Source organism: Muscardinus avellanarius (genome assembly GCF_963383645.1).
Source record: "Muscardinus avellanarius genome assembly, chromosome: 2".
NCBI lineage: Eukaryota > Metazoa > Chordata > Mammalia > Rodentia > Gliridae > Muscardinus > Muscardinus avellanarius.
This window is the reverse complement of record NC_137787.1, coordinates 41,504,010-41,520,232: the sequence shown is the minus strand read 5'-3', so window position 1 is coordinate 41,520,232 and position 16,223 is coordinate 41,504,010. Positions and strand designations below refer to the sequence as shown.

Sequence of the window (16,223 nt, the reverse complement as noted above, 5' to 3'; positions counted from 1 at the left end):
CAATGATTTAACAGAGATTGCTGAATTAATGAACAATGAAGTCATCTGCCAAATGAGATCTTCAATGTAGAGCCTCGGTCATTTCAAAATTCTCACTTGAAGCAATAATGTCACCCAAATATACTTGATACCTTTTTAGCTAAAAATAAATGCCCTTAAAGTCATAGGACTTAAGACTAGGTCAACTTATTTTCAATGAATTTCTATGATTATCGCTATATTTGTCAAAAATGAATTTAGCAGAGAATGAAATACATGTAAGTGAAGTGATTGGACAATCTGTATTTCATGGTCATCTAGTCATTTCTTAATATATATTTTCTTCTTAAAAGTTTTATTTTTCCAGCTGGGTATGGTGGCACACACTTGTAATCCCAGCATTTGGGAGGCTAAGCAGGAGGATTGCGGTTCACAGACAGCCTCAGCTATTTAGTGAGACTCTTTGCAACTCACTGAGACCCTGTTTCAAAATAAAAAAATAAAATATAGGGCTGGGGGTGTAGCTCAGAGGTAGAATGCCCCTGGGTTTCATCCCTAGCAAAACACACACACACACAAAAAAAAAAGGTTTTATTTTTCCATAGAAAGATCCAAGCCAATGTTTTTCTTTTTTTAATTGAAGTACTTACATTTAGCCTTTCCTTTTAACATCAAATGAGTTTATTATATGAGAGTTTTTTTAATTTGTTTTGTTTCTGCAGGTTTGGGGATGGAACCCAGGGGCACTTGACCTCTGAGCTATACCCCCTGCCCTATTTTTTATTCTTCATTCTGAAAGCGGGTCTCACTGAGTTGCGGAGGGCCTCACTAAGTAGCTGAGGCTGTTCACGAACCGCGATCCTCTGGTCTCAGCCTCCCGAAGGCTGGGATTACAAGCGTGCACCACCAGGCTTGGCACATGAGAGTTTCACATTAAAATTTTAATTGCATTTGAAAATGTTATCTTTTCTTTTTTAATAATATTTATTTATTTATTTATTTTTGCGGAACTGGGGATTGAACCCAGGGGCATTCTACCTCTGAGCTACACCCCCAGCCTTATTTTATTTTGTTTTAAATCAGGGTCTTGCTGAGGCTGTCCTCAAACTTGTGATCCTGTCTGAGCCTACCAGGTGATGAGATTACAACGTGTACCAGTATACCCAACAAAAAGAGTGTATTTTTAATTAGATTATTGTCAGATATTAGTCCATGCAGTTTTTTTCAATACAGCCAAGTTTTATATAATAAAGCAAATGAAGAAATTACCTTTTGCATCACAATTTGCTGTCTCTTGGTCATTATTATCTGATATTTTGTCTCTTGATACTTTAATAAGATAGAGATGCCTCTCTCCAGATTTGGAACTGGATATCAAACAGACTTGGGCTCGATTCATAGCAACCTGAATTAAAGACAATTAGATGCTTTTTGTCAGTAATTTACTGAAGAAAGTTATAAGCCGTAAGTACCACAAATATGATTGAAAGCTCTTCCAGTAAGAAAAGGTCAAATTACTATATAGAAGATACCCAAAAGTAGAATAGATTATTTTTCTTAACAAAGGATTTTGGATCATTCTACTCATCTTCAATGGAAAAGAGAAGGGAATCACATTAACTTTATGACTTTATAACATGCACAGAGAAAGGGCAAGAGTACATGTACGCGTGCAGAGGTGTGCTACCTCCCGCAAAAAAGCCAGACTCACAAAGAATGGCAGTTCTGAAAGATACATTTTGGCATATAGTATTGCCTTTAGGGCAAGGCCAATACTTGCACTATGGCTCTCATTTTTAATAAGAACCAGGAAAGATTTTATTCCATGCACTCTCTATTGTCAAGTTTAAATATCAGTATAACTTTCAGCTATATGCATCTTTTGTCTTTGACTTTGATTTTAAAATATTTGAGTTTAATAGAGTAAACTAATTACAAAGTAGCTGTATCTGTTTAAATCAAACATCAATCATTTAAAGAGTCAGCAAGGTTAACAAAAAAAATTCTTACTTACCTTTAAAAGCATGGCTAGCATGGTTAGCAAAGTATCCACATAGCCATACATTTTGCCTTGTGAAAACAATAGAGTAGAACGATGAAGCAATAACTTTAGTTCCTAAATAAGTAAGCAAATGATAGTGAGTTTGACAATATTTCATTGCTATAAACTATTTTACTTGCACAGAAAAGGTTTTAGAAATTAAGCCTTAAGAACACTGCTTTAATGAACTTTTATAATAAGATCTAGTATTTTAGAAAACATAATTTTAATGCTTAATAAAAAATGGCTGAAACTTAAGGCTCAAAACCATTTTTCAAAAAACCAAATATAAAGCTTGGTGTCCCAGCACTCGGAAGGCTGAGACAGGAGGATCTCCATTCACAGACAGTCTCAGCTACTTAGTAAGGCCCTTTGCAGCTCAGTGAAACCCCATTTCAAAATAATGAATAAAAAATAGGGCTGGGGTGTAGCTTGGAGGTAGAATGTCCCAGGTTCCATCCTCAGTACCACAAAAACAACCAACCAAAAAAAACTTAAATATAATACATTAAAACAAATACATTAAAACTTTGGTTATAAGCTTTGTAGAGACATTTTTAACTGAGCAGCAAGTTGTAAAATGTAATCCACAAAGAAAAACTTGTGTGTTACAATGCCCACCTGCTGTGCAGCATTTGCGTCCTGTGCTAGTGTATCAGGATCATACATTGGTTCCAGAGCTTCCAGAGCTTTCTCAGGACGGCCCAGCTGCTGCTGAAGGGTAGAAAGTGAAATCCTTGCATCCAAATGAAGGGGAGCCAGATCAACCACTTTGCCATAGCTTTCAGCAGCACGTTCCATATAGCCTAAAGCCTTTAAACATTCTAAGGTGATAATAAAGTAAAGCATATGTGAATTATAGACTTGTAATTATTTTTAAAGAAAAATTATAGCAATATAAAAATATTAACAAAGAAGTGAATGCATACTTTTTAGTACTTTAAAGCAACTATCCCTCCTAATTTCTATTATTTGATCAATTTATTGATCTCTGTCTAAAATCACTGCTACAAGGATAAAATCAGTGTATTAATACAATTCGCTGCTTTGCTTTATCCACTTAGCACAATGCTTTAAATATTTCCCATGTTTTCACTGGCATTTTGAATGGCTATATAACAATAAATCAAATGAATTATCTACTTAACCTTATCACTTGACATTTAGATTACTTCAAATTTTTACTATAGTAAAACAGTAAACATGTTCATATATATCCTAAGTTCACAAGTGGCAGACCAATTTAACTCACAGATGTGTTTATTAGGATACAGTAGTTTTAAAAGTGATTAGTTCCCTATTGGTTTCTAAATCAGGGTTTTTGTCAAGTCCATGGTACTGGTTTTGTTTGAAAACCTTGGGTTTGGCGACAGTGGGTCCCCTACTCCCACAATGAGCAACAGCCCATTAGACAGGGCTCTCCAGCTCTCACCTCCCCTGCTACTCTAACTCACTTCATCCAACTATGCCCTCAGCCCTTGTTTTGTTTTGAATCAGGATCTTGCTTGGTCCTCCTTTCTGCCTCCCAAGTACTGGGATTACAGGCATGCACCACCATGCCTGGCTTTACTCATTTTGTTACCAGCCAGGATCCTGAGTTTTGAAATAACCAATATCAACTACCTCACTCAACTCAATGGTTCCTCAAGGTAAGTTCTCAAAATGAGATTCTGACTCTGTTCCTCAAATTTTATACTCAATCACTATACTGTATTATTTCAACTTGAAAATGAGTCCCTCTGAGCATGTCTTCCTTTTATCCTAGTAGCTACAGCATGAATCTAGGCCCTTTTCATCTCCTTTCTTTTTCACTGCAATGATCTAAATAATATTTTAGCCTACAAGTGCTTTCTCAAATCTCCTGGACCATCATCTAGGTTAAATCTTGACTATAACTTATAATACCAATATAAATAGATTATCACAATGGTGTGCATGTATTAGTGTTACTAAGACCTGATCCCAGGAGCACTGTGCGCGCACGCGCGCGCGCGCGCGCGTGTGTGTGTGTGTGTGTGTGTGTGTGTGTGTGTATGTGTGTGTGTGTTACTAGAAACTGAACCCAGAAGCATTCTTCCTCCAAGCTACAACCCTAGCCCAATTTTATTTTTTGTTTTGAAAAAAAAAAGGTCTCACTAGGTTGCTGAGAGTCTCACTACACTGCTGAGGCTATCCTCAAACATATGATTTTCCAGTCTCAGCCTTCCAAATACTAAGATTTCAGGGACGTACCATCACACCCAGATATATTTTTTCATTTTAAAGGACAATCTATGTTATGCTAAAAGTATTGAGTTCCTCTACTGATCTTTAATTTTTAGGTGACTGAAGTTTTACCTTATGGACTCCAATGGAAATAGTACTTATTAGAATCACAATCATAGCCGGGCGTGGTGGCGCACACTTGTAATCCCTGCGCTTGGGAGGCAGAGACAGGAGGATCGTGCAGGTTTGAAGCCAGCCGCGCGCACTGGCTGAGGAGACCGTTTCCAAATAAAAATGTAAAAGTAGGTCTGGGAGTGTAGCCCGGAGGTAGAAGGGCTTCCAGGAACCCCAGTACCACCAAAATAAAAAAGAATCACAATCTTAAATAATTAAATAGAATTTATTTTATTTTATCTTATCTTATTTGGTACTGGAGATTGAATCTAGAGGCATTCTACTTCCAAGCTATACCCCTAATCCAATTTTTTATTTCTTAATTTGGAAACAGGGTCTCACTAGGTTTTTGAGACTCTCGCTACATTGCCAAGGCTGACTATGAACCTGCAATCCTCCTGTCTCAGCCTCCCAAGTACCGGGATTACAAGTGTGTGCCACCATTCCTGGCTAGATAGAATTATTTTTAAGGTTATCTACTACTGGTAACATTGGAGCAGTTTCAATATCATAGCTTTAAACAATTAAAAAACTCCACTCATGTCTTCAAAATTAAAATCCCTAGCCAGGCGAGGTGGCGCAATACCAGCATTTGGGAGGCTGACAGGAGGATTGCCGTTCACGACAGCCTCAGCTACTTAGTGAGGCCCTTTGCAACTCAGTGAAACCCTGTTTCAAAATAAAGAATAAAAAATATAGGACAGAAGGTGTAGCTCAGAGGTAGATGCCCCTGGGTTTCATCCCCAAAACCACAAAAAATAAATTAATTAAATTAAAATCCCTGCTACTCAGGAGGCCAGGGCGAAAGAAGGGCAGCCTAGACCCTGTCTTAAAATTAATTTTAAAAGGTGGGTGAGCTGGGAGCATTTGCCTAGCATACTTGAGACCCTGGGTTCAATTCCCATCACCACCAGAAGAAAAAAAAGCTGCCCTGAAACCAGAAATACTTTCATTAAGATATTTTATAATTATTATCATCTTGGAAAATTAAGTTATTTTCTGGTTATGTGATTAAAACTTTTCCTTCTCACAAAGTAAGTTTTACCTGCATGCCGAAGCCAAACTACTGCAAGGTTGTATCTTTCAGAGCAAACTAGTGCACTGAGGAGGGGAAGTGCTGAATTATATTCACCAACATCCAGGAAAGCTTCAGCAACATCTAGATACAGGTCTCCCATATCTTCAGGATTCTGTTCCACTAGTGTTGTCAAGAGAGGCTGGACCCCAAATAAAAACACCAAGTCAAACATTCATCACAAGTATGCACATCTTTGTATTGCTCTCATTTTAACATAGATATCAGTTATATGAAGCAAGCTGAAAAGGAGCAAGGCTTAATAAAAACAGCATAAATTATCATTTTTCTATTTCTTTCTTTATCTCTATTAAAAAGAATACATACTTCAATCATTTGCTCATTCGGTATGCTGTGTGGACCTATTAAAAGGTAGGCTCAGCAGGAATTGACTCTGCTCTGTTATGCTCTATTACAACCCAAGCTTACCCGCCTAGGGGTCCCTGTGTTTGCTGATGTTTTTGAAACACTCTTCCCTCATATATCCCCATGATTTATGTTCTCACTTCCATCATCTTATTCAAATGTCACCTTTTCAGGGAGGCCTTTCTGGCTTCTCTATGGAATTTGTAACTTTTTCCATCTCCACTGCCAAAGTTGCCTATTTTTCTCCCTTTTCTCCAGAACACTTATCACCAATTGATGTCCTGTACATTTTAGGAATCTATTTTACATATTATCTAATGGTGAAACAAAAGAATCACAATAGTAGGGATTTATATATTTATATTTATATTTTATGCAGTACTTTATCCTAATGTCAACAGAGTAGATGCACAATACATTTTTTGTTCAATAAAAGACATACTCTGAAGTTGGCAAGACATACTCTGAATAGCTGTCAGAATTATTATCAGTTGTCTAAAGGCCCAAACTCAATTTCTGATCTTTGGATTGTTCTCATTTTATTTATTTATTTAGTTAGTTAGTTAGTTGGTTAGTTAGTTAGTTTATTTTTTTGGTGGTACTGGGGTTCCTAAAAGCCCTTCTACCTCCAGGCTACACTCCCAGACCTATTTTAAACTTCTTATTTGGAAACAGAGTCTCTTAAGCCAGCGCGGCTGGCTTCGAACCTGTGCAATCCTCCTGTCTCAGCCTCCCAAGCGCGGGGATTACAAGCGTGCGCCACCACGCCCGGCTGGATTGTTCTCATTTTAAAAGAAAAATAATTTCTTATAAGCCCAATTCCAAAAACACTTTTGGCTTTTATAAGACATTCATACAAAAGTAGTTTAATGATTACTGTAACCTCAGTAATGAAGAAATGTGAGAATCTAGGGTCAAGTTACAATTTCTTGTCATCTACAGAGAAAAGATTATAGATTTGATGTGAAATAACTCAATTACAGATCTTAATGTCACTTACATTAAGAGGCTCGAGGATATTGAGATGAACAAGGCAGACCATTAACTTTACCATGATATCTATTGGCACGCCTTCGGGTATAGTGCAGGTGACACTCTCACCAGCTGGGGAACCATCAGACAAAAAGCATTCTTATACACAAGCTTAGAATGCAGAGCAAAGAAAGCAGACCACCTTGTACATAGGATCTCTTACTTATTCAAAGCAAATGATTACACAGTCAATTTTAGTTCTGATCAGCCCTGTTCTAGATTCTTACACCCCCTTTAGTTCATCCTTTATTTGCACTTATCCTTCTTATTCAATTCCTAGTATCTCATCTACTTTATCACAACAGAAAATCCAATACCTCCAATCAAAACTATAGAGAACTCAAAAGACAAAAATAACCAGAGTGTATAATCCTCATTTTTCTCCTTGAATTCAAAAGCCTTTTAAAGTCTTTACTATAATACAGTTTAGGATAAAACAGTACTGTGTTGTTCTTTAAAACTATGTTACAGTAAAACAATTTTATTTTATTTTTTTGGTAATACTGGGGTTCCTGGAAGCCCTTCACCTCCAGGCTACACTCCCAGACACATACACACACTCACACACACACACACACACACACACACACACATACATACATATATATTATATATTTATATATATACAATATATATAATATATATTTTATATTTATATATAACATATATATATTTATACATAATATACAATATATAATATATATTATATATATAAAATATATATAATATATATTATATATATATATATATATATATATTTTTTTTTTTTTTTTTTTTTAATTTGGAAACAGAGTCTCTTAAGCCAGCATGGCCGGCTTCAAACCTGCACGATCCTCCTGTCTCTGCCTCCCAAGCACGGGGATTACAAGCGTGCACCACCACGCCCGGCAGCAAAACAGTTTTTAAAGCCAGGCAAATAGAAGGAATTTTAATCCTCATTTAAAATATTTTATATTTTGCACGATAAATTCCAAATAAGTTTGTTTCTATTTCAGAAAATCTTAAAATACAGAACATTAGCGATGTAGCTTAAGTAGTGGAACAGAATTTAAAATTACTTTAAAAAGTAAATAACTTCAACTGTTTTATAGGACTTGCCATAAATTAATAGTACTACCTATAGTTACATTATAGTTGGATTTGTACAAGTTTAGTTAGGAAAATTTGTTATCACTGAGCTCCAAGATAATAACCAATATCAAAATTTCAGCTTAGGGCTTGGGATTCAGCTCAGTGGTAGAGTACTTGCACAACATGTGCATGACCCTGGGTCAGAACCTCAGAACTGCTTCCCTCAAAAAATAAAAGCATTTATAAAGCCAGGTGTGGTGGTACACACCTGTAATCCCAGATCATTGGCTCAAAGACAGCAATGTAGAGACTGTAAGCAATCTAGCAAGGCCCTGTTTCAAAACAAAAACTAAAAAGGGCTGAGAGTGCAGCTTGGAAGTAGAGCACCTCTGGGTTCAATCCCCAGAATCACACACACACAAAAATACAACTTAGATATGTATTCTGCTCAATGAAAAAGCAGATTTTGTCTACCATGGAAATCTACTTGAGTATCCCTAGAGTAATAACTTATCTGAGAGTCTCTATCCAGGGCAGATCCACGAAAAGTTTTGAAATGCCCTAATCGTGCCTTCATACCATAACACCCTCTGCTATTCCACTCACACCGCTCTGGCCACTTGAGAGCCCAACCATTTTATACTTTTAAATAATACTTACAAGAAAAAGATGTAAGATCTCTGAGGGTAAAAGTGCTTCTTGGGAATATCTACTTTGAGAACATTAACTATCAATTCAAAATACCACATTATAAGCAGAAGAGGATTACGTATACATTCTTATGCAAAGGTAATTACAACCTTTATTCTCTTCTGAGGTGTCCTCTTCTGACATTTTTTTTTCTAGAGCAATTCCAGAAAAATCTGTAATTACCTAAAAGGAGAAAAAGGAAATAATATGACTGTCATATATCAAAGACCTTTTCTTAATGCAAATATTTGTACAGTTGTTTCAAATAATCATTGCAATATAAAAATGGCATATAAGGGGGAAGCCTTTTAACATAAAGAACCCTGATACATTAATATTCTTATATTTTACCTATTGCTAACTAGATATATAGTATCTCAGTAGCAAAACCTACTTTCCCCAATAGCTTAAGAATTGAATGAATCACAGCAATTAGTCTGAGTCCTACTATTAGGAAGTGCAAATACATTTAGCACCTATGACAATGGTAATATCATTTATCATATAACTACATTTTGTTTTATATGAAATTACTACAGAATCTATAAACCTATTATTCCCAGAAAGATTTAAAATATATAATTTAATATTTAATTAAAATGAGAGGTTGCTAATTTTTAAGAATTTCTGGAGTGTATAAACTTATTCAAAACCTAAGAGAATAACACATAAGCATTCCTACCTCCAAAGCTTTGTCATACTGCTTGTTAGAAATATATAGTTCAGCTGCTATGTTAACATCTTCCATGGACACTAGGCTCTGGTGTTTTGAGAAAGCTTCTTCAATTATGTTAATAGCTGAAGCACCATCATTGGCTTCATAGTAACTCCTAAAAAAAGTAGCAAAACGCATAAATACTTATTTAATTCTGATTATAAACCCCAAGTTCTTGCAACTGCCCTCTGAAACCAGACTACCATAGCAATGCATGCATATTTATGTTTATAGCAACACAATTCCTAATTGCCAAACTAAGGAACCAGCTGCATTGTCCATCAACAAATGATGGATTACAAAATTATGGGATATATATATATATATATATATATATATATATGTGTGTGTGTGTGTATACACACACACACACACACACAAAATGGAATTCTACTCAACCATAAAGAAGAACAAAATTATGTCCTTTGCAGGGAAATGAATAGATGAATAGAACTGGAGAATATTATGCTAAGTGAGATTAGTCAGCCACAAAAAAATGCAAAGTCAGATGAAATTGTGAAATTCTGACAAGTTCTCCTATAATACAAATGTGCGAGTCTGTGGGGTAGTAATGTCCTAGACAACCATTTCATAGCTTCCCTCTCTTTGAACTTCTAAACCTTCCCATCATCACCCACATCTAATGATCCTGCTTCACATTTTATCAAGAGAATATAATTCTCTAATTTAATTATTCCATACATTCCCAGCACATCCACCTATTTACCAGCACCAGTGGCCAATTCCTCTGCCTTCTCCTTTACCATGGACGAATGATCACATGAGGCCGACCCCCAGCTAGATCATTGGCTCTAATCTACGCAAGGATGTTGCTCAAGCAACTGGACCTTCTCTCACAAAACATCGATGCCCCTTAATCTAATTTCCCCAATTAAAAAAGTCGGTTACCTCAACTCATTCCTCTGTTCACCTTCTAAGTTCTTCCAAAGACTTGCCCACATCCCTACCTTGTCTCTTTTTAACCTCCATTCACCTCCATTCTAATTTACCCTCAATCTCCTTTTTTTTTTTTTTTTTTTTTGGGGTACTGGGGTTCCTGGAAGCCCTTCTACCTCTGGGTTACACTCCCAGACCTATTTTTACATTTTTATTTGGAAACAGGATCTCCTAAGCCAGCGCGCGCGGCTGGCTTTGAACCTGCGCGATCCTCCTGTCTCTGCCTCCCAAGCGCAGGGATTACAAGCGTGTGCCACCACACCCAGCTCTTTTTAACCTACCCAAATGACCTGCCTCTTACTACTCTGCCAAAACTTATCTCCAGGCTGCTAAATCTCATTGCAAATTCTGAATCCTCATTTTATGTAATCTGCAATATCTCGGATGAATGATTTTCGGCTTCCTTGAAGTGCTTTATTGAACAAAATTCTAGAACATCATGTTCTTGGTTTCCTCCTACTTCAGTGGTTATTTTCTTTTAGTCTCCCTGCTCTAAATGCTAGAGTGCCTCATGGTTCAGTCCTCAGAACTCTTTTATTTTATTTATTTATTTATTTTGGTGGTACTGGGAGTGGAAGCCTGATGCTTTCTACACTCCGGGCTATACTCCCAGACCTATTTTATATTTTTATTTGGAAACAGGGTCTCACTACGTTGCTGAGAGCCTCACTAAGAAGCTGAGGCTGGCTTTGATCCTCCTGTCTCAGCCTCCCAAGTGCAGGGATTACAAGCGTGTGCCACCAGGCCCGGGAGAACTCTTTCCTTTATCTTCTGTCTTTGCGTTCCCACACACACAGGGTCTCACTAAGTTGCTGAGAGCCTCAGTAAGTAGCTGAGGCTGTCTTCGAACCTGTGTGATCCTCCTGTATCAGCCTCCCAAGTGCGGGAATTACAAGCATGTGCTACCACGCCTGGCTCCCTGCCCTATTTTTTATTTCTTTATTTTGAAACAGGGTCTCATTAAGTTACGGAGAGCCTCACTAAGTAGCTGAGGCTGGCCACAAAAACAGATCCTCCTGTCTCAGCCTCCCAAATGCTAGGATTACAAGCGTGTGCCACTACACCTGGCTACATCAGGAAATTTTTGAGCCCGGCCTTTAAATTATAACCAGAATGTGATTACTTCATACCACCTCCTGCTGTATCTATTCTGGTCCAAGATACTATTTTTTTTTTCCAATTATCACTACAAAAACTTCCTAAATGGTATTCCTGCTTCTTCCCTTATCACTCTTCAATCCATTTTCAAATGAAGAGCAAGAATTGATGTATTTAAATTTTAAGTCAAATCATGTCACCTTTCTATCCAAAACCATCCAGTAACTTCTAAATTCACAAAGGCCGAACAATCTATTCCTCTGAAACTACTCTACCAGGTTTCCCTTTATTCTTCCTTTCTTTCTTTTTTTCTTTTTCTTTTTTTGTGGGTCTGGGGAAGGAACCCAGAGGCATAAGACCTCCGAGCCACACCCCCTGCCCTATTTTTTTAATTCTTTATTTTGAAACTGGATCTGACTGAGTTGCAGAGGGCCTAAGTAGCTGAGGCTGTCCGCAAACCGCGATCCTCCGGTTCTCAGCCTTCTGAATACTGGGATTACAAGCGTGAGCATCCACGCCCGGCAATTCTTCCTTTTCCGTGTTGGTCTTGGAACATAACTTTGTACTTTCCATTTCCTTCCACTCATATTCTTCCCTAAATATCTGTTCCCTTCAACCAGTATGACTGTATAATACTAATCATACTATTTTATTTGTTTATGCATTTTATTTTGGTATTGGAATTCTACCTCTGAGCTATAACCCAGCCCTTTTCTTATTTTGAAATAGGGTTCCACAAGCCAGGTGTAGTGGCACACGCTTGTAATCCCACTATTTGGGGGGCTGAGACAGGAGGATCGCATGTTCGAAGACAGCCTCAGCAACTTGTAAGGTCCTCTGCAACTTATTAAGACCCTGTTTCTTAATAAAGAATAAAATAGGGCTGGGATTATAGCTCAGAGGTAAAAATGCCCATGGGTTCCATCACCAGTATCACAAAAAAATTTAAAAAAATAAGGTCCTACTAAGTTACTCCACATTAGTCTCAAACCTGGGATCCTCCTGTCTCAGCCTCCCAAGTACTAGAATTACAGGTATGCACGACTTCCCCAGCTAATCATCCTATTTTAAAATAGCACACCATGTACTTCATATTCCCCCTTTTCAGTCTTATTTTTCTTCATAGCACTTAAATCTAGCACATAAATATTTAGTTGTTCGCTTATTGCCTATCTCCCGCAATGAATAATAAGTTTCATAAGGGCAGGAGACTTTTAAAATGTGTTCAGTATTGATCTCCTGGTTTCCTATACAGTGTCTAGCACATAAGATATACTCAATAAATATTTCTGGAGGGAAAGTGGAGGTTGAAAGAAAATCCTAATTAATCAGAAGTTACCATGACAAAATTCCACATAAGAAAACCTCCCCAACAGCGGCAGAATTGGTCACTACCATTAGTCCCCAACAAAAATACACATAATACAAGGGAAAACAAATTTAACATCATAGGACACCCATGATTCTTAAAGTAGAAGCCTACCAAACTAACTCTGACAGCTAGAGATTTAATAGCAGATAACCTGGGAAGACTCTCAGTACTCATGGTTTACCATCAGGAAAACTTAGGGTTGCCCTACCTCACCAAATTTCCTAAAAATCTACCAATATTTTTATAACTTAGCCCTGAAAAAATAAGGAACAATTTCACAGCTAAGTATCATCAGAGTAAAGACCACAGAATTCAGAATTAAGACCATGGAATTAATGAGGTTAACATGAATGTATCCAGATCAAGATGCTTAATCTTAGGCTGAAATACTAAGTAATAGATACCCCAAAACTAGCTTACCACAAGGCATTACTAAACTGTTTCCTGCTTAGTTTTGCTTCACAGTACATGAGAGAAGTAAATGTAGTAGAGCATACTTTACAATAAGTCAATAACATACCGTAGTCAGTAACATGTACCAGCTACATGCAAGGCAAGTACTCTACCACTGAGCTATATCCCACCCACATGTACCACCTATAAAGGACAATTTTTTTGTGTGTGGTACTGAGGATGGAACCCAGGGGCTTTCTACCTCTGAGCTACACCCCCAGCCCTATTTTTTATTCTTTATTTTTGAAACAGAGTGTCATTGAATTGCAAAGGACCTCACTAAATAGTAGCTGAGGCTGTCTTCAAACTGCCATGGTGGCACAAGGTCACCACGCCCGGCCTTGAAGTATTTTTTGAGTATTGGCTCAAGGTAAATTATTTACAAAAAACCTCAGATCCCAAACATTTCATTGGCAAATCTGCAATAAAAAAAATTATTGTAAAAGTATTGCAAATATATACAATTTCAACTGAAAAAAGCAGAAACCACCTTTTGAACTTCATTTTTAAGTTTCTGAACACTGTAAATGTAACTTTATATATAAAATTTTTAAGCAATCGGCTGACTTGGAAATAAAAAAGAACTGAAACACATATTTCTGTATTAGGCACAATATAAAATACAGAAGTCAAATGCTTCATCCAAAAAAGAAAAGTATATTCTATTTCAAATATATGCTTTCATTTACAAAATAAGATGATTTAATAAGAGTATCCACATATAATTCACTCCAAACTTACTTTGCCATATCTCTAGCCAACTGCATAAAACGTTCTCCATCAGATGGAGACAGAAGGTTTAAAATACGCCTATAACCATCCATTGCCATTTTATGATCACCCATCTGTTCATAAAGGCTTGATCTCTCCCACAGATAACGGACATTAGTAGGTTCATATTTAAGAGCTAGAATGAAAAGCAAAGGAATAAAAATTACATATTTGTCAAAAAGAGGTGCAGTGTACCTGGATACGACTTACTATATACTCAGAAAATTTAATGAACACTTGAATTCTTCTTTAGAAACAAAGTTATTCTAGAATAAATCTATCTTCATAGAAAGTCTTGACTAGGTTTGATCTAAGACCAGATAGAACCTGAGTCTATTATTTCTTTTGGTCACTCTAATCTGACATTAATTCTCAAGGAAGAGCTCAAAAACAACAGTCAGTGGGAAAATAAAAGTACTGCTCATCTACTTAACTTTTGTGCTGTATTAGCTCATGATATAAATAAAACTGCTGAAAAACATGAGAACCCCAAATATTTAACCTCATATATAAGAAACAAATATATTTCAACCAACACCAGAACCTATACTAACAAGTGCAATTACCAAAGAACCTGTTATGTGACACCTAATCACATGAATAAGAAAAATGCTTTAATTACCTTTTGTGTAGCAAAAAATAGCCTGCTTAATATTATCTTGTTCCAGAGACATTTCTGCCAGTCTAACCCATTCTTCTGTGTCACTGGGATTTAAGTGTGCAGCAATCAACTCAAACTGCAATGATTTCTCCATGTCACCTTGATCCTCGTATATCATGGCAAGAGTAGAGAATGGCTCATAAGCCAGAGGAGCTGTAACAAATTAGAGAAATACATTACACTGGCTGAGGAAAGCTACTTGAGCTGATATTGATCCCACAGTTCAAACCAAAACTCTTTAAATCATTCTAGTAGATTTATACAAACTATTAAAAAGAATACAGAATCCTATTAAAAAGATGACATTTGCTTTATCTTCACACATTCTTTTTTTTTTTTTTTTTTTGGTGGTACTGGGGTTCCTGGAAGCCCTTCTACCTCTGGGCTACACTCCCAGACCTATTTTTATATTTTTATTTAGAAACAGGGTCTCCTAAGCCAGCGCGCGCGGCTGGCTTCGAACCTGCGCGATCCTCCTGTCTCCGCCTCCCAAGCGCGGGGATTAAGAGTGTGCGCCACCACGCCCGGCTCTTCACACATTCTTAAAGCATTACTTTCTTTAAACAAAATATGAATAATCCTACTCTCTACTACACCTTCCTGTGAAAATTCCTCTTCACCAAGACTAAATATGGCTCAATAACTGAGCAAGCTGTTCCCAATAAGCATCATCACATCAGCGGGATTGAATTTTCATGATCTACCTTCTACATCAGGGAGCATGGAATGAATGAATACCAGATACTTAAGCAGCACTTACACCTAAGATATCAAAGTCACTGTCAACCTACATTTCTGAAATAATATTTTTGAAATAAAATCCAAACATTACCAGGGATTAAAGCCAAAGATTAGGGATGGTAGTACAGGTCAGTTTGCTTGCATGAGGCCCTGCATTCAATCCCCAGTACCACACACACAAAAAGTCAGAGTCTTTAAAAAAATAAATCAAGACAGCGAGTGTGGTGGTTCATGCTTGTAATCCCAGCATTTGAAAGGCTGAGACAAGAGGATCACAGTTACTGAGGCCCTTTGCAACTCAGTGAGACCCTGTTTTGACATAAAGAATAAAAAATAGGGCTGGGAGTGTCACTCGGAGGTAGAATGCCCCTGGGTTCCATCCCCAGTACTGCAAAACATAAAAATAAATAAATAAATAAAAATAAACAAACAGATAATACTGGAGAGTAGAAACCAAATGAAATATCCTAAAGAAACAAGTTTGATTAATCTTACTTCTGAGGTAACAACAAAAAAATAGTAGTGGCTCAAGCTACCCTAATGAATCATCTAGGAAATTATAACAAGACTTCTAAGAGAACCCTAGTATAACTAAAAGAAAATGCCAAAATACTGAAAAGGTAAATTAAAAGTTTACTGTATTATGACTACCCAAGCCAAACTGCAGAGCATCAATTGACAACAATCAGAAAAGCACAATAATTAGTATGTGATTAGTCAAAAATCACTTTTGAAGAAGCTGTTCAACACGCCCCAAATGCACCATTTATCAGGAGAGAGGATGCCGAGTTTAAATCGTATCTCACCAAAAATATATTAAAA

At 36.9% G+C, this 16,223-nt stretch overlaps 1 protein-coding gene across 1 annotated transcript in view; it reads right to left on the bottom strand.

The window, feature by feature from the left end:
• GTF3C3 (general transcription factor IIIC subunit 3) overlaps positions 1–16,223 on the bottom strand; it is a gene marked incomplete at both ends in the record, with an annotated part of 36,388 nt that overhangs the window by 12,743 nt on the left and 7,422 nt on the right. Inside the window, 9 exons of the mRNA XM_080690137.1 lie at positions 1,249–1,384; positions 1,994–2,095; positions 2,642–2,844; positions 5,445–5,616; positions 6,841–6,944; positions 8,744–8,816; positions 9,316–9,463; positions 13,970–14,135; positions 14,622–14,813. Coding sequence (XP_080546263.1) covers positions 1,249–1,384; positions 1,994–2,095; positions 2,642–2,844; positions 5,445–5,616; positions 6,841–6,944; positions 8,744–8,816; positions 9,316–9,463; positions 13,970–14,135; positions 14,622–14,813 — 1,296 coding nt within the window. The remainder of the gene's footprint in view (positions 1–1,248; positions 1,385–1,993; positions 2,096–2,641; positions 2,845–5,444; positions 5,617–6,840; positions 6,945–8,743; positions 8,817–9,315; positions 9,464–13,969; positions 14,136–14,621; positions 14,814–16,223) is intronic.